The following is a 23,202-nucleotide window of genomic DNA, read 5'->3' as shown; positions in this document are numbered from 1 at the left end:
TAGCTTGATGTAATACTAAATATATACAGAAAAAACACAATCAGACATGTCCTTGTTAGCCTGATGTAGTACTTACACTATGGACACAAACTATCATACATGTCCTGGTTAGCTTGATGTCATACTAAATCTATACAGAAAAAACACAATCAGACATGTCCTGGTTAGCCTGATGTAGTACTTGCACTATAGACACAAACTATCATACATGTCCTGGTTAGCTTGATGTAATACTAAATCTATACAGAAAAAACACAATCAGACATGTCCTTGTTAGCCTGATGTAGTACTTACACTATAGACACAAACTATCATACATGTCCTTGTTAGCCTGATGTAGTACTTACACTATAGACACAAACCATCATACATGTCCTGGTTAACTTGATGTAACCCTAATTCTATATAGACACACACAATCATACATGTCCTGGTTAGCTTACATGTCTTGGTTAGCTTGATGTAATACTAAATCTACATAGAAAACATACATTCAGATATGTCCTGGTTAGCTTGATGTAATACTTACTCTATAGAAACAAACTATCATACATGTCCTGATTAGCTTGATGTAATACTTACTCTATACAGACATACACCATCATACAGGTCCTGGTTAACTTGATGTAATACTAATTCTATATAGACACACACAATCATACATGTCCTGGCTAGCTTGATGCAATACTTACTTTATAGACACAAACTATCGTACATGTCCTGGCTAGCTCAAAAGATATCATACATGTCCTGGTTAGCTTGATGTAATACTAAATCTATACAGAAAATACACAATCAGACATGTCCTGGTTAGCCTGATGTAGTACTTACACTATAGACACAAACTATCATACATGTCCTGGTTAGCTTGATGTAATACAAAATCTATATAGAAAACACACAGTCAGACATGTCTTGGTTAGCTTGATGTAATACTTACTCTATAGACACAAACTATCATACATGTCCTGGTTAGCTTGATGTAATACTAAATCTATATAGAAAACACACATTCAGACATGTCCTGGTTAGCTTGATGTAATACTAAATCTATACAGAAAACACACATTCAGACATGTCCTGGTTAGCTTGATGTAATACTTACTCTATACAGACATACACCATCATACATGTCCTGGTTAACTTGATGTAATACTAAATCTACATAGAAAACACACATTCAGATATGTCCTGGTTAGCTTGATGTAATACTTACTCTATACAGACATACACCATCATACATGTCCTGGTTAACTTGATGTAATACTAAATCTACATAGAAAACACACATTCAGATATGTCCTGGTTAGCTTGATGTAATACTTACTCTATACAGACATACACCATCATACATGTCCTGGTTAACTTGATGTAATACTAAATCTACATAGAAAACACACATTCAGATATGTCCTGGTTAGCTTGATGTAATACTTACTCTATACAGACATACACCATCATACATGTCCTGGTTAACTTGATGTTATACTTACTCTATACAGACATACACCATCATGCATGTCCTGGTTAGCTTGATGTTATACTTACTCTATACAGACACACATCATACATGTCATGGTTAGCTTGATGTAATACTAACACTATATAGACACAAACTATCATACATGTCCTGGTTAGCTTGATGTAATACTAACTCTATATAGACACATATCATACATGTCCTGGTTAGCTTGATGTTATACTTACTCTATAGACACAAACTATCATACATGTCGATCCTGGTTAGCTTGATATGGACACACAAGATCCTGAGATTTCTATGCCAAGAGAACATTTAATCCTCTTAAAAATAGTTAATAAAGGATTTACTGAAGCTCGATATTGATCTGGAGCAAATACAACACAAAACAGATTTTGTCATTATTTGAACAAATTTTCACTGGAAAACAGTCATTTAACACCTACTTTTATTGAAGCAACAGGAATCTATCTTTAAGATTTATTGAAATGAACCAACCAAGCCACCATGTTGTATCGGATTGTTTTACAACATTGTTACTTATTATTGCAGGAAATGACACTCAGTAAGCAATATACAAAGGGGAAGAACTCCTCCGTGACTCCCAGCCTACAGTTAATATATCACCACCATACATATTTGTGTGCTTAGGGATGAATTAAGGTCCTATAGCCACAGCCATATCTAGTACTGATGAATGAAGGTCCTAATAGCCACAGCCATATCTAGTACTGATTAATGAAGGTCCTATAACCACAGCCATATCTAGTACTGATGAATGAAGGTCCCATAGCCACAGCCATATCTAGTACTGATGAATGAAGGTCCCATAGCCACAGCCATATCTAGTACTGATGAATGAAGGTCCTATAACCACAGACATATCTAGTACTGTTGAATGAAGGTCCCATAGCCACAGCCATATCTAGTACTGATGAATGAAGGTCCCATAGCCACAGCCATATCTAGTACTGATGAATGAAGGTCCCATAGCCACAGACATATCTAGTACTGATGAATGAAGGTCCTATAGCCACAGCCATATCTAGTACTGTTGAATGAAGGTCCTCTAGCCATAGCCATATCTAGTACTGTTGAATGAAGTTCCTATAGCCACAGCCATATCTAGTACTGTTGAATGAAGGTCCTATAGCCACAGAAATAACTATATGTTAAAATAAATTGCTTTAAAATGTAGAACTCATGATAATGTTTTTTTGTTTTTTTATTTGAACCCACCATCTCTGGCCCGGCCCCTGTGGATCATATCAAAAATATTAAATTGTTGTGCTCTCATCCATACATATATCTACCATGTGGGGTAAATATCTGTCTGGTGTAGTATTTATATGTCTGGTGTGGAATATTTATATTTCTGGTTTGGGATTTATATTTCTGGTGTGGGATATTTATATGACTGGTGGGGGATATTCATGTCTGGTGTGGGATTTATATGTCTGGTGTGGGATATTTATATATCTGGTGTGGGATTTATATTTCTGGTGTGGGATATTTATATTTCTGGTGTGGGATATTTATATTTCTGGTATGGGATATTTATATTTCTGGTGTGAGATTTATATTTCTGGTGTGGGATTTATATGTCTGGTGTGGGATTTATATGTCTGGTGTGGGATTTATATTTCTGGTGTGGGATTCATATGTCTGGTGTGGGATTTATGTTTCTGGTATCACCGTGTGGGATATTTATATGTCTGGTGTGGGATTTATATGTCTGGTGTGGGATATTTATATGTCTGGTGCGGGATTTATAAGCTTAGTGTGAGATATTTATATGTCTGGTGTGGGATTTATATTTCTGGTGTGGGATTCATATGTCTAGTGTGGGATTTATGTTTCTGGTGTCACCGTGCGGGATATTTATATGTCTGGTGTGGGATATTTGTATGTCTGGTGTGGGATTTATAAGCTTAGTGTGGGATATTTATATGTCTGGTGTGGGATTTATATTTCTGGTGTGGGATTCATATGTCTAGTGTGGGATTTATGTTTCTGGTGTCACCCTGTGGGATATTTATATGTCTGGTGTGGGATTTATATGTCTGGTGTGGGATTTATATGTCTTGTGTGGGATTTATAAGCTTGGTGTGGGATTTATGTCTGTTGTGGGATTTATGTCTGTTGTGGGATTTATATGTCTGGTTTGTGATTTATATATCTGTTGTGGGATTTATAAGCTTGGTGTGGGATTTATATGTCTTGTGTGGGATTTATAAGCTTGGTGTGGGATTTATATGTCTGGTGTGGGATTTATGTCTGTTGCGGGATTTATATGTCTGGGTGGGATTTATATGTCTGGTGTGGGATTTATATGTCTGGTGTGGGATTTATATGTCTGTTGCGGGATATAATTTTGTTTCTTCCATGGTAGTTATCTCTATTACATAGCAGATATTTCTGAATAATATGGAAAACAATTTTTGTCTGGTATTGAAAAAAAACAATAACGAACATAAATCCTAACATGAAGTCACAGTTCTTGAACTATATTCCTAACACCCACACGAACACTTCTTACTCAGATCAAAGTTAATAGAAACACCTCCTGTAGTGTACCTATTTTAAATATAATGTTGCAGGTGCTTTGCATGATGGATTGACAGCTAACGTACCAGACATGTGTGTTAGCCAAAGATTACACTGAACATCTTGTACATATCTCAATTTATATAAAGAACAGTTTTATAAATAGACAGAGCTTCTCCTGATACAGTATCATGTGTCTATATTAAGGTGAAGGGTACCACTGCACCAGATATAATCGTGAAGAAGAGTTCCACTTGTTGAGTTTTTTTCATTGAAGTATTCTCCCTTCTATATAAAGGGTGAAGCAACCGAAAGGAGTTTACCTACCTCAGAGTTACTTCCCCTGACAATTTTTTTGTGTGCTTTATGGGCCCATGAATTTGACATTCATTTCAAAGCTGAGGTTGTATAATTCCTGTATAACAACATTGGTAAAGTTGCAATGTAAACGTCACAAGTTCGGCCCCTACAGATTTTTGGGGTTTGTTTTATCATTATTTCTATTGTGGTAGGACGAGGAACAGTGATAAAGGTAGTGCCGTCACAGGGCCTTTAACCCTTTCACCACTGTAGACCATAATGGACTCATCCAGATCATTGCATGGTAGAGTCTACTTATGTTACATAAGGGTGAAAGGGTAAACCCCCAACCCTTGGCTCTCCAGCCTGATGCTCTTGCTACCGCTGAGCTAAAGGGAAACTCCCTACAGCTGACTCATGTATTTAGGCAACCTAATCAATGTGCATCTTTTACACTATTGACAATTCAACAAGCAACTGCAACTCTGTAAAATGTAAGGCAGCATGTGGTTTTATGGAATGTTTGTTTTGAAAAGACTTGGATAGTAGGTAGTGACATTTGTAATGATATAGTCTAATTAATTTGGTGGTACTCTTATAGTACTTAACACATGTACAGGTGTCGACATCCATACATGTATTACACATGCATACACATTACAGTATACACAAGCATCAAGGTGATTTGATCTTTGACCTTCTGTGTGACCTTGACCTGTGAAGTAAGGATCAACCTATATACTTATCAATCAAATTTCATCAAGTAATTAATGTTCAGTGGCTCAAAATTTGTGTCTTGATCAGTGTCAAGAAAATTTGATTTCTGGCTCCGTGTTGTGACCTCTACCTTTGATAATTAGCATGGAAACTGTGTGCAATACTTTCTGTTTGTTTGGGTTTTAAATCCTATTGCTAGCTATGGTTATTTAAGGAAATGCCAGGTTTTGGTGGTGGAGGAAAGCTGGCATACCCGGAGGAAAACCAACGGACCTGCAGCCAGTACCCGAGGACTGTCCCATATAGGCCTCGAACCCGCGACCCAGTGGCGGAGGGCTATAGTGATAGCAGAATGTCAGAGGCCTTTTAAACCACTTGGCCACAGCAGCCCGCTAGTGCAACACATCCTTATGTCATAATACACATTTCTTTTGATAAAGGAACAATACAAAAGTTATTATGTTACCATTTATGCTTTGTGAGAGAGTATTAACCAGAAAATGTACTGATAACAAAATGTCTTCTGTGTATAATCGTTAATTTAGTTATAAAGAAAAGACTTTTCAAATGATAAAGCTTAGAAATGTATTTCTGTACAACTGACAAAATTGCCACTATGTACGAATGTACTAGAAATGATTTTACAGGCATGCCTTATAATATGTACAGCTTTACGAATTATTTCTGAATCTAATACTTTTATGAGAAAAAAATAAAGATGAAATTTGAAAAAGTTGTCAACAGCAGTGTTAATTGTGATAGTAAAAATGAAAGAAGGCAAGACAAGGACTCTATCCCTGGAATCTGTTTTACTAGCAGTGGGACAGGGATCCTTAAGTACAGTATAACCTGTCTAAACTGGCCCCTGTCTAATCTGGATCCCTGTCTAAACCAGCTGTGATGTGTGGTCCCGGCATATTCCCTCCCTATATATAATCATAGTAAAATGTAGTTAAAACCTGTATAAACCGGACCCTGTCCATTCCAACAACCGGCATTGTTTAACAAAAGTTGGCATAGTAATCCATTTAAAAACAACCTGTTCATTCTGGTACTGAAATTTCTCTCGGCCGGCTACAATCTAAAGCAAACACATTCTAAACAAATCAGTGCTATCCAATGTCGGGTCGCCCTTCATTTGTATTATATATCGTATATTTTGTAAAAATTATTAAACCATGTTGACACACTTGTATACAGATCATACGCAAAACACTACATTTTTGTATGTTCAAAAAATGACATGCCGACCCTGCATAAACCGGACACCTCTGTAAACCAGCCAAATAGTTTGGTCCCGGTGACATCCGGTTTAGACAGGTTATATACTGTGTAAGATAATTTCAATCTGACTGACTTTGTACTGAAGAAGTTTGATCATTATTAAAACACACACAGTGTGCCAAGGGACATTTGACACACTGTGTACTCACTAAGTTATTTCAGGTTGAAAAACGGGAATAACAACATCTCTGTGGTATTGCTCACTGAGTCCGCCTCTTAGGTTTCCTGTTTTGAATTTATCTGACCTAGACCTTGAAATCCCTCATGGCATGGTACCAACTCTATCACATAGAAGATGAGTGAGTGTTCAACCCCCAGAACAGCTACGGTAAGTGTCTGACATTTTCACTGTCTGAAATATCTTTGTTGCTGAAGTTGCTTTTTTATTTGCTGAAAGTTTTTAAGACGTTCGTCATTTTATATAAATAAAAAATATTCCTACTAAACCCTGCATATACACTTGATGTGTCAAGTACACTTTTCATACTTTGTTGAGTAACACACGAGGCCCAAGGGCCTGAATATATACTTCCTCTGTTATGTTTATTTCTGGTGCAATAGGAGAAAGAGAAATTCATCGACAGACCAGGAATCCAACCTGAGGGATGGATGATCTACAAATTGAGCTTCCTGGTCACATAAAACCCAGTAAAAATCCACTACATTCATCCCTCCTTATTCAAAGTCCTGACACCGAAGACAACACTATCTATAACCTTATAGGGTTGGGTATCTCCTTGCCATGTACATGTATATTCACCCCAGTACTTGAATCAAGGGTTTGTTCACAGGCACTGCTGTTACAGGAGAAGAGAAATACTTGGCCCGACCGGAACTTAATCTCAGGACCCTCAGAACTCTAGACAGATGCCCTTACAATTGATTTACATGTCGCCGGCGAACGGTCCAGTCCAGCTCGACTACACTTATATATTTTATGGAGAAGACACATGAACGTAAATGGTAAACTTGTGTGAGTGTTCAGCAAAGTTTTGCATGAATATATGCTTATCAACAATTACGATAGATTTAACTTGTACACATATATGAATAGAAAGTACATTAACGTATATTTTTCCCTTGGGCCTTTGCCCTAGGTTGCCTCAAAGGGAGGATGGGGATATAGTACACCCCCTGTTTATACAATATTGAGTCTCGTAATCGGCCCAAAGATGCTCCAGGCCAATTTAAGTTGAAATATCTTTTCTCCTACTCATGGAGTATTGATTTCAAAGATTTATCTATTTTTCCTTTCCTCTATTGGGTTATTACAATGATGCGTCCCCTTGGCCCAAGGAGGGAAGAGACACATTTAGGTTAACTCATTCACCCTTGAAATTTCATAATGAACTATTCCAACCTTTGAATTGGATGAGTTCAAATGTGTCTTCAGGGGTGCATGAGTTAAAGTCCTCTTTATCCAATAACAAGGAGCAGGATTGCATAGATTTATCTACAGTGTATATATTACTTCCCTTATTTTCAGAAAATATAAAAAAAAAAACATTTTTAACAAATTCAAACCCTGTATCTTGAAAGTTGGTCAAGGTCATTAATTTGAGCAACTTTGATAGCCTTTTATCCCAGCATGCTTAAGGCCAAAATATTGACACTATAAGCATCTGGGTTATTATAAAGAAATAACAGAAATGTTTTCACACATTTGAACCTTGTGACCTTAAAATATGGGTAAAGATAATTCATTTGAAACAAAGTGAGTTCTTTTTCCCCAGCTTGCCACTGGCAAAACATATCATTCGGAAGAATGTTTTGAGCAAAATAGACTTTGGGTAGGCAGATAGCACATCATCACATAATTATATATAATCTTACAGGCATTTAGTACCAGGTGAGCTAAAAACACGAGGCTTATGTTGATGACTCATTATTGCTTTAAAAAGGGTTAAATATTAATCCTCATGAAAATAAACTTGTATCATTTTGCATCTGTTTTGAGAAAACTGCAACCTCGAAAAAATTGTCTGCATGACATAAATCCAATTAAAAAGACAGCAGAAGTGAAATGATGATTAGCAGTTGAAGATTACATTTTGTCTTATATTTGTTGTTGTTAAATTTTAAGAGGAATTTCTATTTGAAAAACATTAATTTGATTTCACTTCCAGACACCTTTTCTGTCTTGAAAAACAAATAACAAGCATCATTACATTCTTACAGATGCTGAAAATAGCTTCCTTTGCCTGCAATTAGCTATAAATAGACCATCAGTCCCACCAACACTGACCTATCCTATGAGGATGAAAGATTTCATTCCTTTTAAAATGGCTATAAGCGTGGGCACCAAATTATAAAAACTTACAGCTATAGCATAGCAGATAATTAAACAGTGTTTTCTTTTCATGATTGATAACTCCTGAACATTTAATCTTCATAAGTTGTAGAATAATGCACTTACTAATAACTCATTTGCCCCTACAATTTTAAAGTTGACTTGAGTCCAGTTTTTGATTTGGTAAGGTTCAAATGTGACTTAAGAGGTGAATGGGTGAAGGACTTCTGATGAGGTGTATATGAAAATGTATGAACCTTTCATACATTTGTATATGTATGAACCTTTCATACATTTGTATATGTATGAACCTTTCATACATTTGTATGTTACATAGACCACAACATGAAGGTTCATTTTGTTGTTAAATAAAAACAAATTGTTTCAGTGCAAATTATATTAATCAACCAATCAACCCTACTTCAATTCAACAGAAAAACCAAAGAGAGCTTAACTCATTCACCCCTGAAGATACATTTGAACTCTTCTAATTCAAAGGTTGGTATAGTTCATTATGAAATTTCAGGGGTGAATGAATTAATAGGCAGGTATGTGGCCTTCATATACAGGTTACTAAAATTGACCACTTCCTAAAAATACAGCGCAAGAAAAATCCTACATTCAATTTTACTTTACAGCCACGACCAGTAAATTTGATGTGCAGGTATACGTACGTGTTAATTTGTATGTACTTGTAAGACAAATCAGTACAAAAGGAACTGGCCACTCACCTTTTACTAAGACAGCCGTGGTTTAACTCCCAAATTTGGGGGGAAAATGGTACTGGGTCACCTACCTGACCTCCAAAAAATATGGTTTCCTCCAACATAAGACCTTCTGCATGCTTTCATTCGGCCAAGCAATAGTGATTAAAACTTGTTTCATAATTGTTATAAAATAAATAAAAGTTTATGTATATCTACAGGGAAAATCCTGGAATTTGAGAGCAGTGGTCCATTTTCAGCATTTTTTGGTCAATGTCTCGAAATTAAGAGGGGCCATCCTATGTAAAATTAAAAGAAATTGGAACATGGAGGGGGGCAATTTCAGTTTTGAGGGGTCAATGGCCCCGTGGCCCCCTCCAGGATTATCCATATATAGTTATATTAGATTTCATGAAAGGGCTGGAACTAAAGTAAAATCACTACGTTTCTTACCCACAGGATATCCTGTACGTCATCGGTACACAGTTGATAGGACATGGCCGACTCCTGGGGTAAGTTATAAGGTCCAAAACTCATCTCAAAACAGTTCTCCATACAATGCCACCAGAATACCAACACGCAAGAACCACCACTTGGCAAGGAAAATCCGAATCCAAATTAATAATTCATCTGTGACGTTTACACTCAATATTATAATACAAAGTAATATCCTGTTCAACTAATGAATTTTACTTCAGTTAGGATTTCTTACACTAAATTGTACTTTGTTTCAGTAACTTTTATTTTGTTTCAGTAAATTTTATATTTTACACTTAGTTTTTAAATTTGTTATACCCAGATGTACTTAAATGCACTAAACCATATTTTGTTAAACACAGTTTTTACTTTAGTTGTACTTTTGTTACACTTAATTGAACTCTGGATATGTTATACTGAATTCTTTAGTGACATAAAGTTGACTTTGAAACCATAAATTAAACTTAACTACACTATGTTTCATTTTGTGATTCTTACTTGTACTTTGCTACTCAAAAGTTACTTTTTTACACTTAGTTTAAATCTATTACACTAAATTGTACTTTTTTGCACTAAATCATGCATTGTTACATTAAGTTAAAATTAGTTACTTTATGTAGTACTTCATGACTTATAATTGTACACTATTTTACTAAATTGATTATTTTTATATAGAATTGTTTTTTGTTACCTTAAATTGTAACTTGCTACACAAAATGGTACTAAAGTTAAACTTAGTTCCTTTTAGTTGTACTTCATAACAAATATTTGTACTCTAATAATATACTCAATCAAATTCTGTTACACTAAGTCTTACTTTGTTACACTGAGGTTATTATTTATTACACCAAGTTTTCTACTGTTCCATTACAATGTACCATTATAAATATGACTGGCTGTTGTTGGTTGTCTCAAACGTTAGCCTTGGTTGAGCTATATCATGCTGTACACAATGAAATGTCGTATTTTGTCACCATGTTATACCCCGTGTTAAACAATTCTATCACATCACAAACAGCTGATTTGATGCCATACACTAACAATTTAAGTTTTTAGCCATTCTTTCTTATTTAAAACATATAAAATAAAGATGAAGTTTAAGCCAATCTTTCTTACTTAAAACATATAAAATCAAGATTTAAGTTTTTTAGCTGTTCTTTCTTACTTAGAATTAACATACACAATAAAGATTTAACTTTTTAGCTGTTCTTTCTTACTTAGAATTAACATACACAATAAAGATTTAACTTTTTAGCTGTTCTTTCTTACTTAGAATTAACATACACAATAAAGATTTAACTTTTTAGCTGTTCTTTCTTACTTAGAATTAACATACACAATAAAGATTTAACTTTTTAGCTGTTCTTTCTCACTTAAAATTAACATACACAATAAAGATTTAACTTTTTAGCTGTTCTTTCTTACTTAGAACAAATACAATAAAGATTTAAGTTTCTAGCCGTTCTTTCTTACTTAGAACATATACAATAAAGATTTAAGTTTCTAGCCGTTCTGTCTTACTTAGAACATATACAATAAAGATTTAAGTTTCTAGTCTTTCTGTCTTACTTAGAACATACACAATAAAGATTTGACTTTTTAGTCGTTCTTTCTTACTTAAAACATATAAAATCAAGATTTAAAATTTTTGGCGTTCTTTCTTACTTAGAACATACACAATAAAGATTTGACTTTTTAGCCGTTCTTTCTTACTTAGAACATACACAACAAAGAATGAAGTTTTAGCCGTTCTTTCTTACTTAGAACATATACACTAAAGATTGAAGTTTTAGCCGTTTTTTCTTACTTAGAACATATATAATAAAGATTTGACTTTTTAGTCGTCTTTTCTTACTTAGAACATATATAATAAAGAATAAAGATTTTACTTTTCAGCCGTTCTTTCTTACTTAGAACATATACAATAAAGATTGAAGTTTTAGCCGTTCTTTCTTACTTGGAACATATACGATAAAGATTTAACTGCTTAACTCTTCTTTCTTACTTAACACATGACTAGGTGGCTGGTAAATCAGTGATATTCCCTATATTGAAAGACTGCTGTCATGGTTACAATTCCTCACTGTTGAAACGAAATAGGTCTGTAGATCTTCAGACTTCCACCACAACTACCTGTACAGCTGAACAGGTCTACAACAAGCTTCAAACCACTATCCTCACCACATGGTGTTACTGAAAGTGCCCCGGCGTTATCAAAAAATGGAGATGAATTAAAAATACCATAGTACTAAGAAATCCCAAAACACCAACTCCATCAGATTGTATCCGAGTAAAGCACATACATGCACACGCACACACATTTAATCTACAACTTACTGGTAATGCAAGGCTCCACGACCAGGGGTATTTATATCTCTTTATGCCTCAAGGATGGGGTCTTTACTTTCTAACTCAACAAAATGAAAAGAAAATCACGGCGATGTGTTTAATTTTTCCATTTTCAACGGAAATTGATTTTTTTTTATACCAGTAATCATTTTAAAGTGACTTATGTTTAATGATAAGATACCAAGAGATAAAAGTTATATTTGAACTTTCAAACCATCCTTACTTATGACATAAAAACTATAATTATACGAGCACCACATGCTTGTGTATATAGCTGTCTGGGACTGGTAACTTGGCAGTGAGGAACATGAAACACACCACCCCCTCTCACATGCTATATCTGATAGCCGAACTATTTATTGCATCTACATTTAGCACTCCGATGGTAACGATGGTAAAGTTGGCTTGACCCTGACCTTGAAATTAATGTACAACCTTGACCCTCATAGATCTTGAGAAAAAAAGATGCATTATAAATTTCAGGATCCCTACATATATACCCGCACGCCCGCCCGACTGCCAAACAACGTACATGTTACCATGAATTGGAAACTTAATTACCTGCACGACAAATCATTTTGGTACAAGAAAGAAAAAATATGTACTTTGGCCATACAGGATTCAAACCCTGAACCTCCGATGACACTAACCCACTGAGTTACTTGATCAGCCTTAGTTCATTGGCCCAGCCAGCCCGCAGCCCTGCGACAGGTTTTTAGGCAGCTATCATTTTTGGGAAGGACCCCTGAGCAGGAATTGGTAAAATATCATTGGGAAATTGTCATAACTTTGGAAAAAATAAAACCTGCAATGTGAATAGCAAAAACTTTTTTACTAGAATTTTCTTACAGAAAATGTATAGCAATAAATAAACACATCAGTGTTTCAGTGTTTATGTTTCTTCAATTTCAAATTCGTTATTTATGTGTTTTGAATGCTCCATCATGAACAGTAATAATTGCAACGTTGTATAAACATGCTTTTAATCCAACCGGACAATAAAGGCTGCAATTGGGAAAATGCAGGGTCCTTTTTCAGTTGGGAATGGGTCCCTGTACTGAACTTTATAAACAACTGGGAAAAATCCTGTGTGATATCCAAAACACTCACATTAAGGGGAGGTAACTGTATCAATGAAAAACTACAGCGGATTTCTCTAGTGTTTTTCTTGCAGTGGGATATATAGGAATCCATACAAAGATGAACTTTTACATCTATTTGTCTATGTTGATCCATCTATAGCTACTTTTACACAAAACATTTGATATATATGTTATATTTGAGAAACTCCTTTTTTTAATTTCCTTCCTCCCCAAATTCAAGAATCATGCACTCATTCCTGGAAATTTCATTTTACACATATACCACCACTCTCGCGGATACCCCATTCCTCAAAACCCTTCAATCAAAATACTTCAAGACTGTCCCAATTTATAACCCTATAACAAAAAATAACTTTCATGTTATTTGTAGAAGTGCGTAACAGATAATGAGCTGGAAGGAGGAGGCCATACATTTTGTACATACCTTACAGCAAAAACAGTCACACTAAAACATGTTTCCCAGAGTCAGCAGCATCGACCTAGTGCGAGATAAACAGGCAAAAATGTACAGGTGCAGAAAACAAGATTAAAATATTCTATATAAGTGTGTTACTGCATAAATGAGCGAGAAATCGGTTACAATGTGCTATAAATCTATCTTGAAGACCCTTAGCTATGAACTGTAGGTATTGTTGTACCTCTATCAGATTACGTTAGAGCAATCACCTGTACGCTATCACAGGTGAGTACAGGTATGTAATATCAGCAGGACGTAATTTTGGTGTTTGTCTCCGTGAATAATGAATACTTTGGGAATGCTACCTACATTATGCAGATAATCTTGCATTTAACCCAACAACAAACGGTAACCTAGATTCAATGAATATAAAATTTATATTTTTCAAAAAAAATCTATTTAAATTTTGGAATTAAAGAGAAAATTACATTTATCAATTGTAGACTTTTGTCGAAGTGTATGTGTGGTAATATGAACCTAAGAAAGAGATATTAACCACTAACCAGTGCAAAATTGAGGTTCATATCACTTCATTATGTTGGCATTCAATCCCACCTAGGATTTAAATTTGGGAAAAAGTATTTTAGCTAAAAAATGTCACTTTTTTATACTTGTATATTACCCTTGTGGTATGAAAACACTGTGCGGTAGTGAACTAGCCTTTTAAATTCTTTACTGAGTAATCCCAGGCCAGGACATACAAAAGTCCTTAGAAATGGTAGTTAACCCTTTCACCACTGTAGACCATAATGGACCCCTCCATATCAATGCATGGTAGAGTCTACTAAAGTTACATAGGGGTGAAAGGGTTAATTGTTATTCCCTGCTTAACGTTCAGCATTTGGGGGAATGGCAACAACTGGTTCACCCGTTGTCAGTATAATGTGACCAGGCGGAATAATGTGCTTGGTGCCTTCAGCACGGTATTTCAGTGAGATGGCACTATGAAATCGGCATCAGATCCGCGCTATCACAAGGAGGCAAATACACCAAGATACCCTGTCTCCAGCACACACACACACACCAGCACGAATACACAACATACTTGTAGGCACCTTCTTAAATGACCTTAGCTGTCGATAGGATGTTTGAAAATATCAAATAAAACCAAACCATCCATACAGATCAAAATGATTTTATATTGAGCGACAGTCTGACTTAAAGAGCCGATTAATCTGCAAAACACAAGCCAAAATAGCTGACTATGTACTTCCTGTTTGCAAGTGCTTTCTGAACAGTTATATAGGACTAGTATTCTATGGTACTTGAAATGCTATCCCTAAATTCACCCCAAAATTTGGATAAACTCTGAACATTTCTATGTGCTTATATATATATATATAATCACCTGATGCAAATGATTCAAAATCCCTGATATTTTCCAAACAAGAAAAGAAAACATTTTTGATTGCTTTTTTAGTGACAACTTCTTGAAAGTATCTCTTCAACTGCTATTTATCTTTTTGCACATGCAGATGTAAAAAACAGAAAAAATGTCTCAGCCAATTGCAGACACAGTGCTTCAACTGGATTTTGTATCAACTCATTATGTACATATGTAATACAGTGTACTTTTTGCCTGACAAAATTGGCAAAGTATATATCTTGTACAAGTCACCAAATACCAAATACGTAAACATTTCACTGGTTGTGATGTATGAACAAGTATGAACAATAATGATAATAATTTGAGGTTCTTATATACCGCTTTATCACAACCTAGTTCGTAGGTCGTCTCAAAGCGGTTCACAAATTATTATCCGTGGTTATAGGGCCTTTGCAACCAGTCAATATCTTTCTACTCGGAGTCTTAGTGTGAGTAATAATTTTTCCTTTTTGAGCCTTGGTCGTAGAAAGAACTAGAGTATTGTCCTTGAATTGTCAAGGTTTGGGTGACATCAATAAGCGTAAGGACGTATTTTCATACCTGAGAACAAAAAAATATAATATCTACTGTATTCAAGATACACATTTCACAGAAAAAACAGAAAAATTGATTAGGGCAGAATGGGGATTTCACTGTTATTTTAATTCTTACAAGTCTAATTCTAGAGGGGTAGCCATATTACTTAATAATAACTTTGATGTGAAAGTAACAAGAGAGAAAAAGGATTTTTCAGGAAATTTTCTTGCATTAGATTTAGAGGTAGAAGGCAAAAAGATACCACTGATTACATTATATGGTCCAAATATTGATACCCCAGTTTTTTATGATAAAATAGCAGAAACAATAAATGAATTTAATAATGAGTGTTTTCTCATATGTGGAGATTTTAATTTAGTACTTAATCCAAGAAAAGACTATGATGAAAATTACAGACAAATAAATAATCCTAAATCTAGAGATAAACTTCAGGAACTTATTGAGGAATTTAACATGGTAGATATCTATAGGGAACAACACCCAGAAATTAGAAGATATACTTGGAGAAAAAGCAACCCTCGTAAACAAGCACGTCTAGATTTTTTCCTTATATCAGAAAATTTATTATCCAGTTTATATGAATCCACTATTGAGCCAGGATATAGATCAGATCATTCGATACCAACTATTTCTCTAAAATTTAATGATTTCAAAAAAGGAAAGGGCCTTTGGAAGTTCAATAACTCTTTACTACAGGAATTTGAATACTTAGATCTTGTCAAAAAGTCTATAGAGGAAATTAAAGTGCAATATGCTATTCCAGTGTACCAAATTGATAGCATTAATCTCATTCCTGATACAGATATCCAATTTATCATTAATGAACAGCTGTTTTTAGAGACACTTTTGATGGATATAAGGGGCAAAACAATATCATACTCTTCATACAGGAAAAAACAACAAAACATTCGAGAAAATAATCTTAAAGATGAGATAAAGAATATTGAAGATTCAGAAAGAATAGATTGGGAAATGTTAGAAAGGAAGAAAAGAGAACTAGAAAGTATTCGACTCCATAAACTAAAAGGAAGCATAATCAGGTCTAAAGCAAAATGGATAGAAGAAGGAGAAAAACCAACTAATTATTTTTTTAATTTAGAAAACAGAAATTTTACATCCAAAATTATACCAAGAATAGTAAAAGAAAATGGCACTTTAATTTCTGATCAAGTAGACATTCTGAACGAAATTATTTTTTTTTATAAAAAATTGTATAATAATGATGATACTATAGAGGATGTTAACTTAGACAATCTATTTGAAAATATTGATATTCCAAAGTTAAATGTTACAGAATCTGAAAACTTAGAAGGTCCTATCTCTATAACTGAGGCATCAAAAACTCTTTATAAGATGAAAAATAATAAAAGTCCTGGCTCAGATGGATTCACAGTCGAATTTTTTAAGTGCTTTTGGAAACAGTTAGGTATTTTTGTAGTAAGATCTATTAACAATAGTTATGAAAATGGTGAACTATCTGTAACTCAAAAACAGGGCATAATTACTTGTTTACCAAAGGGAGATAAGCCACGTCAATTCCTAAAAAACTGGAGACCAATTTCTCTTTTAAATATAGTATATAAAATAGCTTCTGGAACAATAGCAGGTAGAATAAAAACAGTCTTAGATAAACTTATTAATACTGATCAAACAGGTTTTATTTCTGGGCGTTACATTGGGGAAAACACCAGGTTAATCTATGATATAATGCAATTTACAGAGGAAAATAATATACCGGGGATGTTACTCATGATAGATTTTGAAAAAGCTTTTGATTCCGTATCCTGGAAATTTATTGATGAAGTATTGGATTTCTTTAATTTTGGACATAGTATCAAAAAATGGGTAAAAACTTTTCAGAAAAACTCTAATTCGGCAATTAATCAGGGGGGGAATCTGTCAAAATTCTTTGATATAAAAAGGGGTTGCCGACAAGGTGATCCGATATCACCTTATATTTTTATCCTCTGTTCGGAAATTTTGGCAATCAAATTAAGAAATAACAAGAATATCAAAGGCTTAAAAGTACTCGAAGCTGAACAACCTATTTTACTTTCACAATATGCAGACGACACATCTTTAATTCTGGACGGATCAGAAATATCACTTAGAGAATCTATAAAAGAATTAAAATACTTTGAAAAAATATCCGGATTAAAAATGAATTTGGGAAAAACCGAAGTAGTTTGGATAGGGAGTAAAAAATATAGTGATGAGGTTATGGCTAATGAATGGAATTTACAGTGGGGACATACAAGGTTTACACTTCTGGGTATTGATTTTCATGTTGATCTACATCGTATTCCAAAAATAAATTTTGATAAAAAACTAGTAAAACTTAAAGCTTTGATGAAGACTTGGAGTAGGAGAATACTTACACCAATAGGGAGAATAAATATAATAAAGTCTATCCTAATTTCTCAATTTAATCACTTATTTATCGCTTTACCAAATCCTGATAATACATTTGTCAAAAAGATAAATACAGAAATATATAATTTCCTCTGGAATAGTAAGATTGATAAAATTAAAAGAGATGTAATTATTAAAAACTTTTCTGATGGTGGTCTCAAAATGATTCATATTAAATCATTTATAGACTCATTAAAACTAACTTGGATTAGAAGATTACTCTCAACAACAGGAACATGGCAAATTATTTTTAATTCAAATATTGATAAAAACCTTCTTGTAAACTGTGGACCAGACTATATTTCCTTTTGTCATAATAACTGTAAAAATCTTTTCTGGAAAGATGTCTTTCTTGCATGGAAAAATCTTACTATTCTTGAGGAAAAATATACAGATTCAAAACAGATCTCCGACATGCCTATATGGTTAAACGAAAAAATCAAAATAGATAATAATAGTGTTTTTTATAAGGATTGGTATAGGAAGGGAGTTGTAGTAGTTAATGACTTAAAAAAGGATAACAACAACTTCTTCAGTTTTTTTGAATTAAGAGAAAAATATGGTGTTAGAGCAAATTTCTTACAATATCACGGAATTGTTACAGCTATAAGGGAGCTTTGCAGTCGGTGTAACTTGACCCATCCAAAAATAGACTATCCTTTTATTCCAAGAAAATTACAAATATTTGCTAAAAAACAGAAAGGTACAAAAGATTTTTATAATGTGCTTAGTAAAAATGATATAATTGCAAGTGGAACAAAAAAATGGAATGAACAATTTGAATTTGATGAAGGTGATTGGAAAATGATTTTTAAACTCCCTTTTTCTGTAACAAAAAATACAAAATTGCAATGGTTTCAATTTAGGGTTAATCACCATATTCTAACAACAAATTCGTATTTATTTAAAGTTGGGTTAGTAGACAGCCCTTATTGTAACATTTGTAAAACAGAAATTGAAACGATAGAGCATACGCTATGGAACTGTGAAAAAGTTCAAATTTTACTTGTTAACTTAGAAAATTTGTTGAATTCACTGTTCATTCCATTTGAATTTAATAAGAAATCTTTTCTTTTTGGTACATATCGTCAGAATGGAATAAACAGAAAAGTGGATAATATGATCATCTTTACAATAAAACAATATATCTACAAAGCAAGGTGCCTCAGGAACGAACTCTGCATTATTGCCCTGAAAAATACACTAAAAGATACATATACAACTCAAAAATACATTGCTAGAAGTAAGGGAGAAAGCTACTTAGACCAGTTTCAAAGAGAATGGGCCAAATGGCAAAACTTTTTTTGAAACACCCAAACTTGAAATTACGACTGATTTACCATAAGTAACTTATCAATTTATAAATATATTTGTTGTATTGAGTAAATGTAAATATTGATTACGCTCACACTGACAGCTAGCTTAGAAATTCAAAATGTAATACAAATTTTCAACAATCCTACCTTTCCTTTTTGATAATTGTATGGATGTTTGTATGATAATGAATGAGTGTGTGTATGTCTTTATATATGTTTGTGTTATGTCATGTTATGTATATATATTGTAACTGTATTGTATACTAATGTAAAAATTGGAGGGAACTCCCTGGGGAACATACAGCCAGAGCTGCCATTTCGGTGCTAACAGCTAGCATTCAACAATTCTAGCGCTATACTCAACCACATACTCATTTACAGCTGAGTAGACTGGAACAAGCGGAGTAAAGTATCTTGCTCAAAGACACAACACAGTGCCGTGACTCGAACACGCAACCCTTAATTCAGTCACGAGTCCGGCGTCCTACTACTAGACTATTGTGCCTCCAAAACCATACCATATACTTATCAATAACAGCACTTTAGAACCAGGAGAAATAAATTCATTACTTATCTCGATTATTGGCGGGCAGGTAAAAGCTGAGAAGAAATTGGGAATGTCTCAACCAATAAATGAACAGGTATAGCTATCTTTGATTGTTAATGGTTCAAAATAGAGCAAAACTAGTGTAGGTCAAGGTAACTCAAATTGACAAAGTTAACATGATGACAATTGAAAACTGAAAATATTTTAACCAACTAGAGACCAAGAAAGACATCATGAAATGTTTTTGTCCCTTATACCCTCAACATCTCTTCTCCCAATTGGATCCACACCGTCAATTATACAACGTTCATTTCCCTCTGCCCAGGGGTACTCCAGCCAAGTAAGCTTAAGGTTGATTTTGAAAAAGTAGTCTTATTAAAATTACCTTGACCTTTATCAACCTGCCCCTCTGTCCCCCAGAAAGTCACACCACACATTTATGCTATGATGATCATATGTCCCCTAATGGCCCAAGAAATGTCTTGTTAATTAGTTCAAAATCACTTAAACCCTAATTAAGTCAGCCACATTCAGAAACACGTCATGCGTTGATTGGCTGGTTATTTTAGGGAAAAAATGGCTGCGCTTCCAGCCAATCACACCAGGTTTCGGCACATGGCCGACATAAACGTCATGAATATGCAAAAAGTTGCTTTATGACTATATGAAAAACTTGGAAACTTGGAAATGGTTGTGCTTATGGAGGAAACAGATCTAGAGATCATGTCTGCAGAACAAAAAATATGTTACACGTGAATAAAGGATGTTTTTAAAACAAAAAAATATTCATCTTTGCAACCGTACTAAGCATATTTTTGTACATCAGTTAGAAATGTTGTTTATGATGCAAGAAATTTAGGTGGGGTCGATCTATCAACATCAAGACCTTTCCTCCCTTCTCGTATTGTATCATCATTGGGGGAGGTAATTTTTACCGAAAATTAATCTAAACCCTTAAACGTGTATAATTACTCTAAAACACCTAAATAGCTTATATCAGGTCCAAATTTAAATATAGCTGTAACAAACTCTCAGGTCCCTGTGTTAGTGGTGGGTCGCGGTCAATGTCAAACACAGAAACACTCGTAAGACAAAAGAAAAACCAGTTCTGAAGTAAAAAAAAAATCCCAGTTAATAACTGAAAGAGTAGCGCTTTTAACTTGAGCATTGAAAACGGTGAAAGGAGTTCGCCACCATACTGTATCCTGGGGTTACCGGTTTCCGCGCACTTAAGAAGCATCCGCGATTTCGTACTCATATTGGCAGACAACTGTTGAAATTTGAAATTACGGAAGACTGTCATAAACACGTATACAATCTACTAAAGGAAACAAAAAACTAGCAACATAAAACTGTATTTTAAAAAATCAGAACAAACAATTTTTAGCAAATTTCTCCCGTCGGAAGTAGCTGTCATATGTTTCCAGGTGTCTACTTTGATTTAGTGTTCAAAGAAAGATAACTTGAATACACTAAAATGAAATTCTCTACAGTGACCTGCAAGAAGAAAAGCTTTGTTTTGAATAAAACAAAAAAATCTTTGATTGTCAAATTAATTATCAAAACAACTTTTGATAAATTTCACATTTTTAATGGATTTTTCAAGATGTCAAATTGAACGAATTCATGTAATTTTATAAATTTATTTATTATATTTATTTAGTTATAATATAGAATCTGTTATTATTTTTTTTAGCAGTCTTATATCGGTTTTGGTTGATGGTATAAGTTATTTCTCAAATTGTTCTGTTTAAAATTGGTGAAAATTGGAAGCACTGTTCATCGATATAAGAATGTCTCCTTGGCTCTTCGGAAGTGGAAAAAATCGGCGAGGAGATGTGGCCTCATTTGCATACGACATTTTCGTACGTTTATCAGACTACAAAAAAGACTGGTTCATGAATGAAATATATCACCTTTTCTTCAGGTATGGTTTCATTTTGAGCAAGATAAAAAGTGCATTAAGCAAAACTGCATATATATGCGTGTTTTTTAATCAGTGATTAATTCTTATGTTTTCCGGACGAACTTCCGGTAAATTTTTTGTCAGTTTACAGACGATGGCCAAACGTCTAAAATATCCTTGTGTTGTGTCCAGCAGGTCACGTATACGTAGTTACGAGAAATAGCTTGATAAAATGGCTGCGCGGAAATACATAACGCGCGGAAACTGGTGACTAGACGATACATGATACTGTAGTCTTACCTTGATCACCGTCACAATTTCCAGTATTCTGTTTGATTAAAGTGATTATGGATTGCGCCGTGCCAGGGTCATGCGTTGAGACCTTGATTTTATGGACAGTGACTCATATCTGGCAGCTCCTCCAGGCATCCGCAAAGAACCGCCGAAACACATCACGCCTCACGGCCTCTCGCGTGCGCCGCCCGTCATTTTTCTGGCTGCAGTGTAGAGACTAACGGGGCTGGTCCACTGCAATAGCCTCGCCTGTTACTGGTATACGAAGTTATATAGTGTCTGTGTTTGGTCTTCAAGAGCTGCAAATTGAGGCTAAAGTTTCGAAAAAAACATCAACATTTTGAGCTCGTTCATGCATGTGTGCTTAACTACTTCCCGAAATCGCGCGCACCTTTACTCACTATGGTAACCGTTGTCAAGGAAAAGGTTATTTTTTCACTTAATGGAGAACCTTTTTTCTTTACTTTTTTAAATTTCTTTAAATAGTCAGTCAGTCAATATGGACTATTCCACCGGATAAGACAGAATGTAAGAAATTAAAAATAAACATGTTCTTCTACAAACGTCTAATCGATGGAGATGTCCTGATTTTTTTTCTCAGCTGGGAGGTCAGAGACGTATATATTGTTTTTCAATCTTCTTAGCCCAAACCTTTAAAATTGTGCCACATGATGCTGTAGTAATCTATTGTCTCTGGTTAGATATTTTTTTGCCGTACATTTGTTTATTGGCGTATGATCATGATCACCCAGACACGATTTCACACCCGCGAAAATTGCTGCGTTCAAAACACGATTAAACCTTATTTTATAACAAAGAAATACATTTTTGTCAACTTACATTAACAGACAACAACAATTACTCATATTCCAATTAGTTGCTCTATAAGGGTACATAGGCTTTGGGTTATGTCCCCTGGCCGAGACATACCAGAGTCTGTAGGTCAGAGTGAGGCGACTGGTTCGCCCGTTGTCAGTATAATGTGACCGGGTGGGGTATCCTGCTGGGTGTCTTTCTTCGGCATTATGTTTCAGTGATCATGAGGTAGTACTATATAGTCGGCATAAGTTCCGCGCTATCGCAAGAAGACAAACA

General features: G+C 34.6%; 1 protein-coding gene across 1 annotated transcript in view; it reads right to left on the bottom strand.

Moving 5' to 3' along the window:
- Positions 1 to 9,892, bottom strand: part of LOC110464321 (RNA-binding motif, single-stranded-interacting protein 2-like) — a 268,575-nt gene extending 258,683 nt beyond the window's left edge. The window contains exon 1 of the mRNA XM_021519479.1: positions 9,776 to 9,892. Within this exon, the coding sequence (XP_021375154.1) occupies positions 9,776 to 9,877 (102 nt within the window). The 5' untranslated portion in view covers positions 9,878 to 9,892. The remainder of the gene's footprint in view (positions 1 to 9,775) is intronic.
- Between the last annotated feature and the right edge of the window lie 13,310 nt (positions 9,893 to 23,202).

Source organism: Mizuhopecten yessoensis, unplaced genomic scaffold (genome assembly GCF_002113885.1).
Source record: "Mizuhopecten yessoensis strain PY_sf001 unplaced genomic scaffold, ASM211388v2 scaffold10985, whole genome shotgun sequence".
In the NCBI taxonomy this organism is placed as follows: Eukaryota; Metazoa; Mollusca; class Bivalvia; order Pectinida; family Pectinidae; genus Mizuhopecten; species Mizuhopecten yessoensis.
This window is presented reverse-complemented; position numbering and strand designations above follow the sequence as displayed.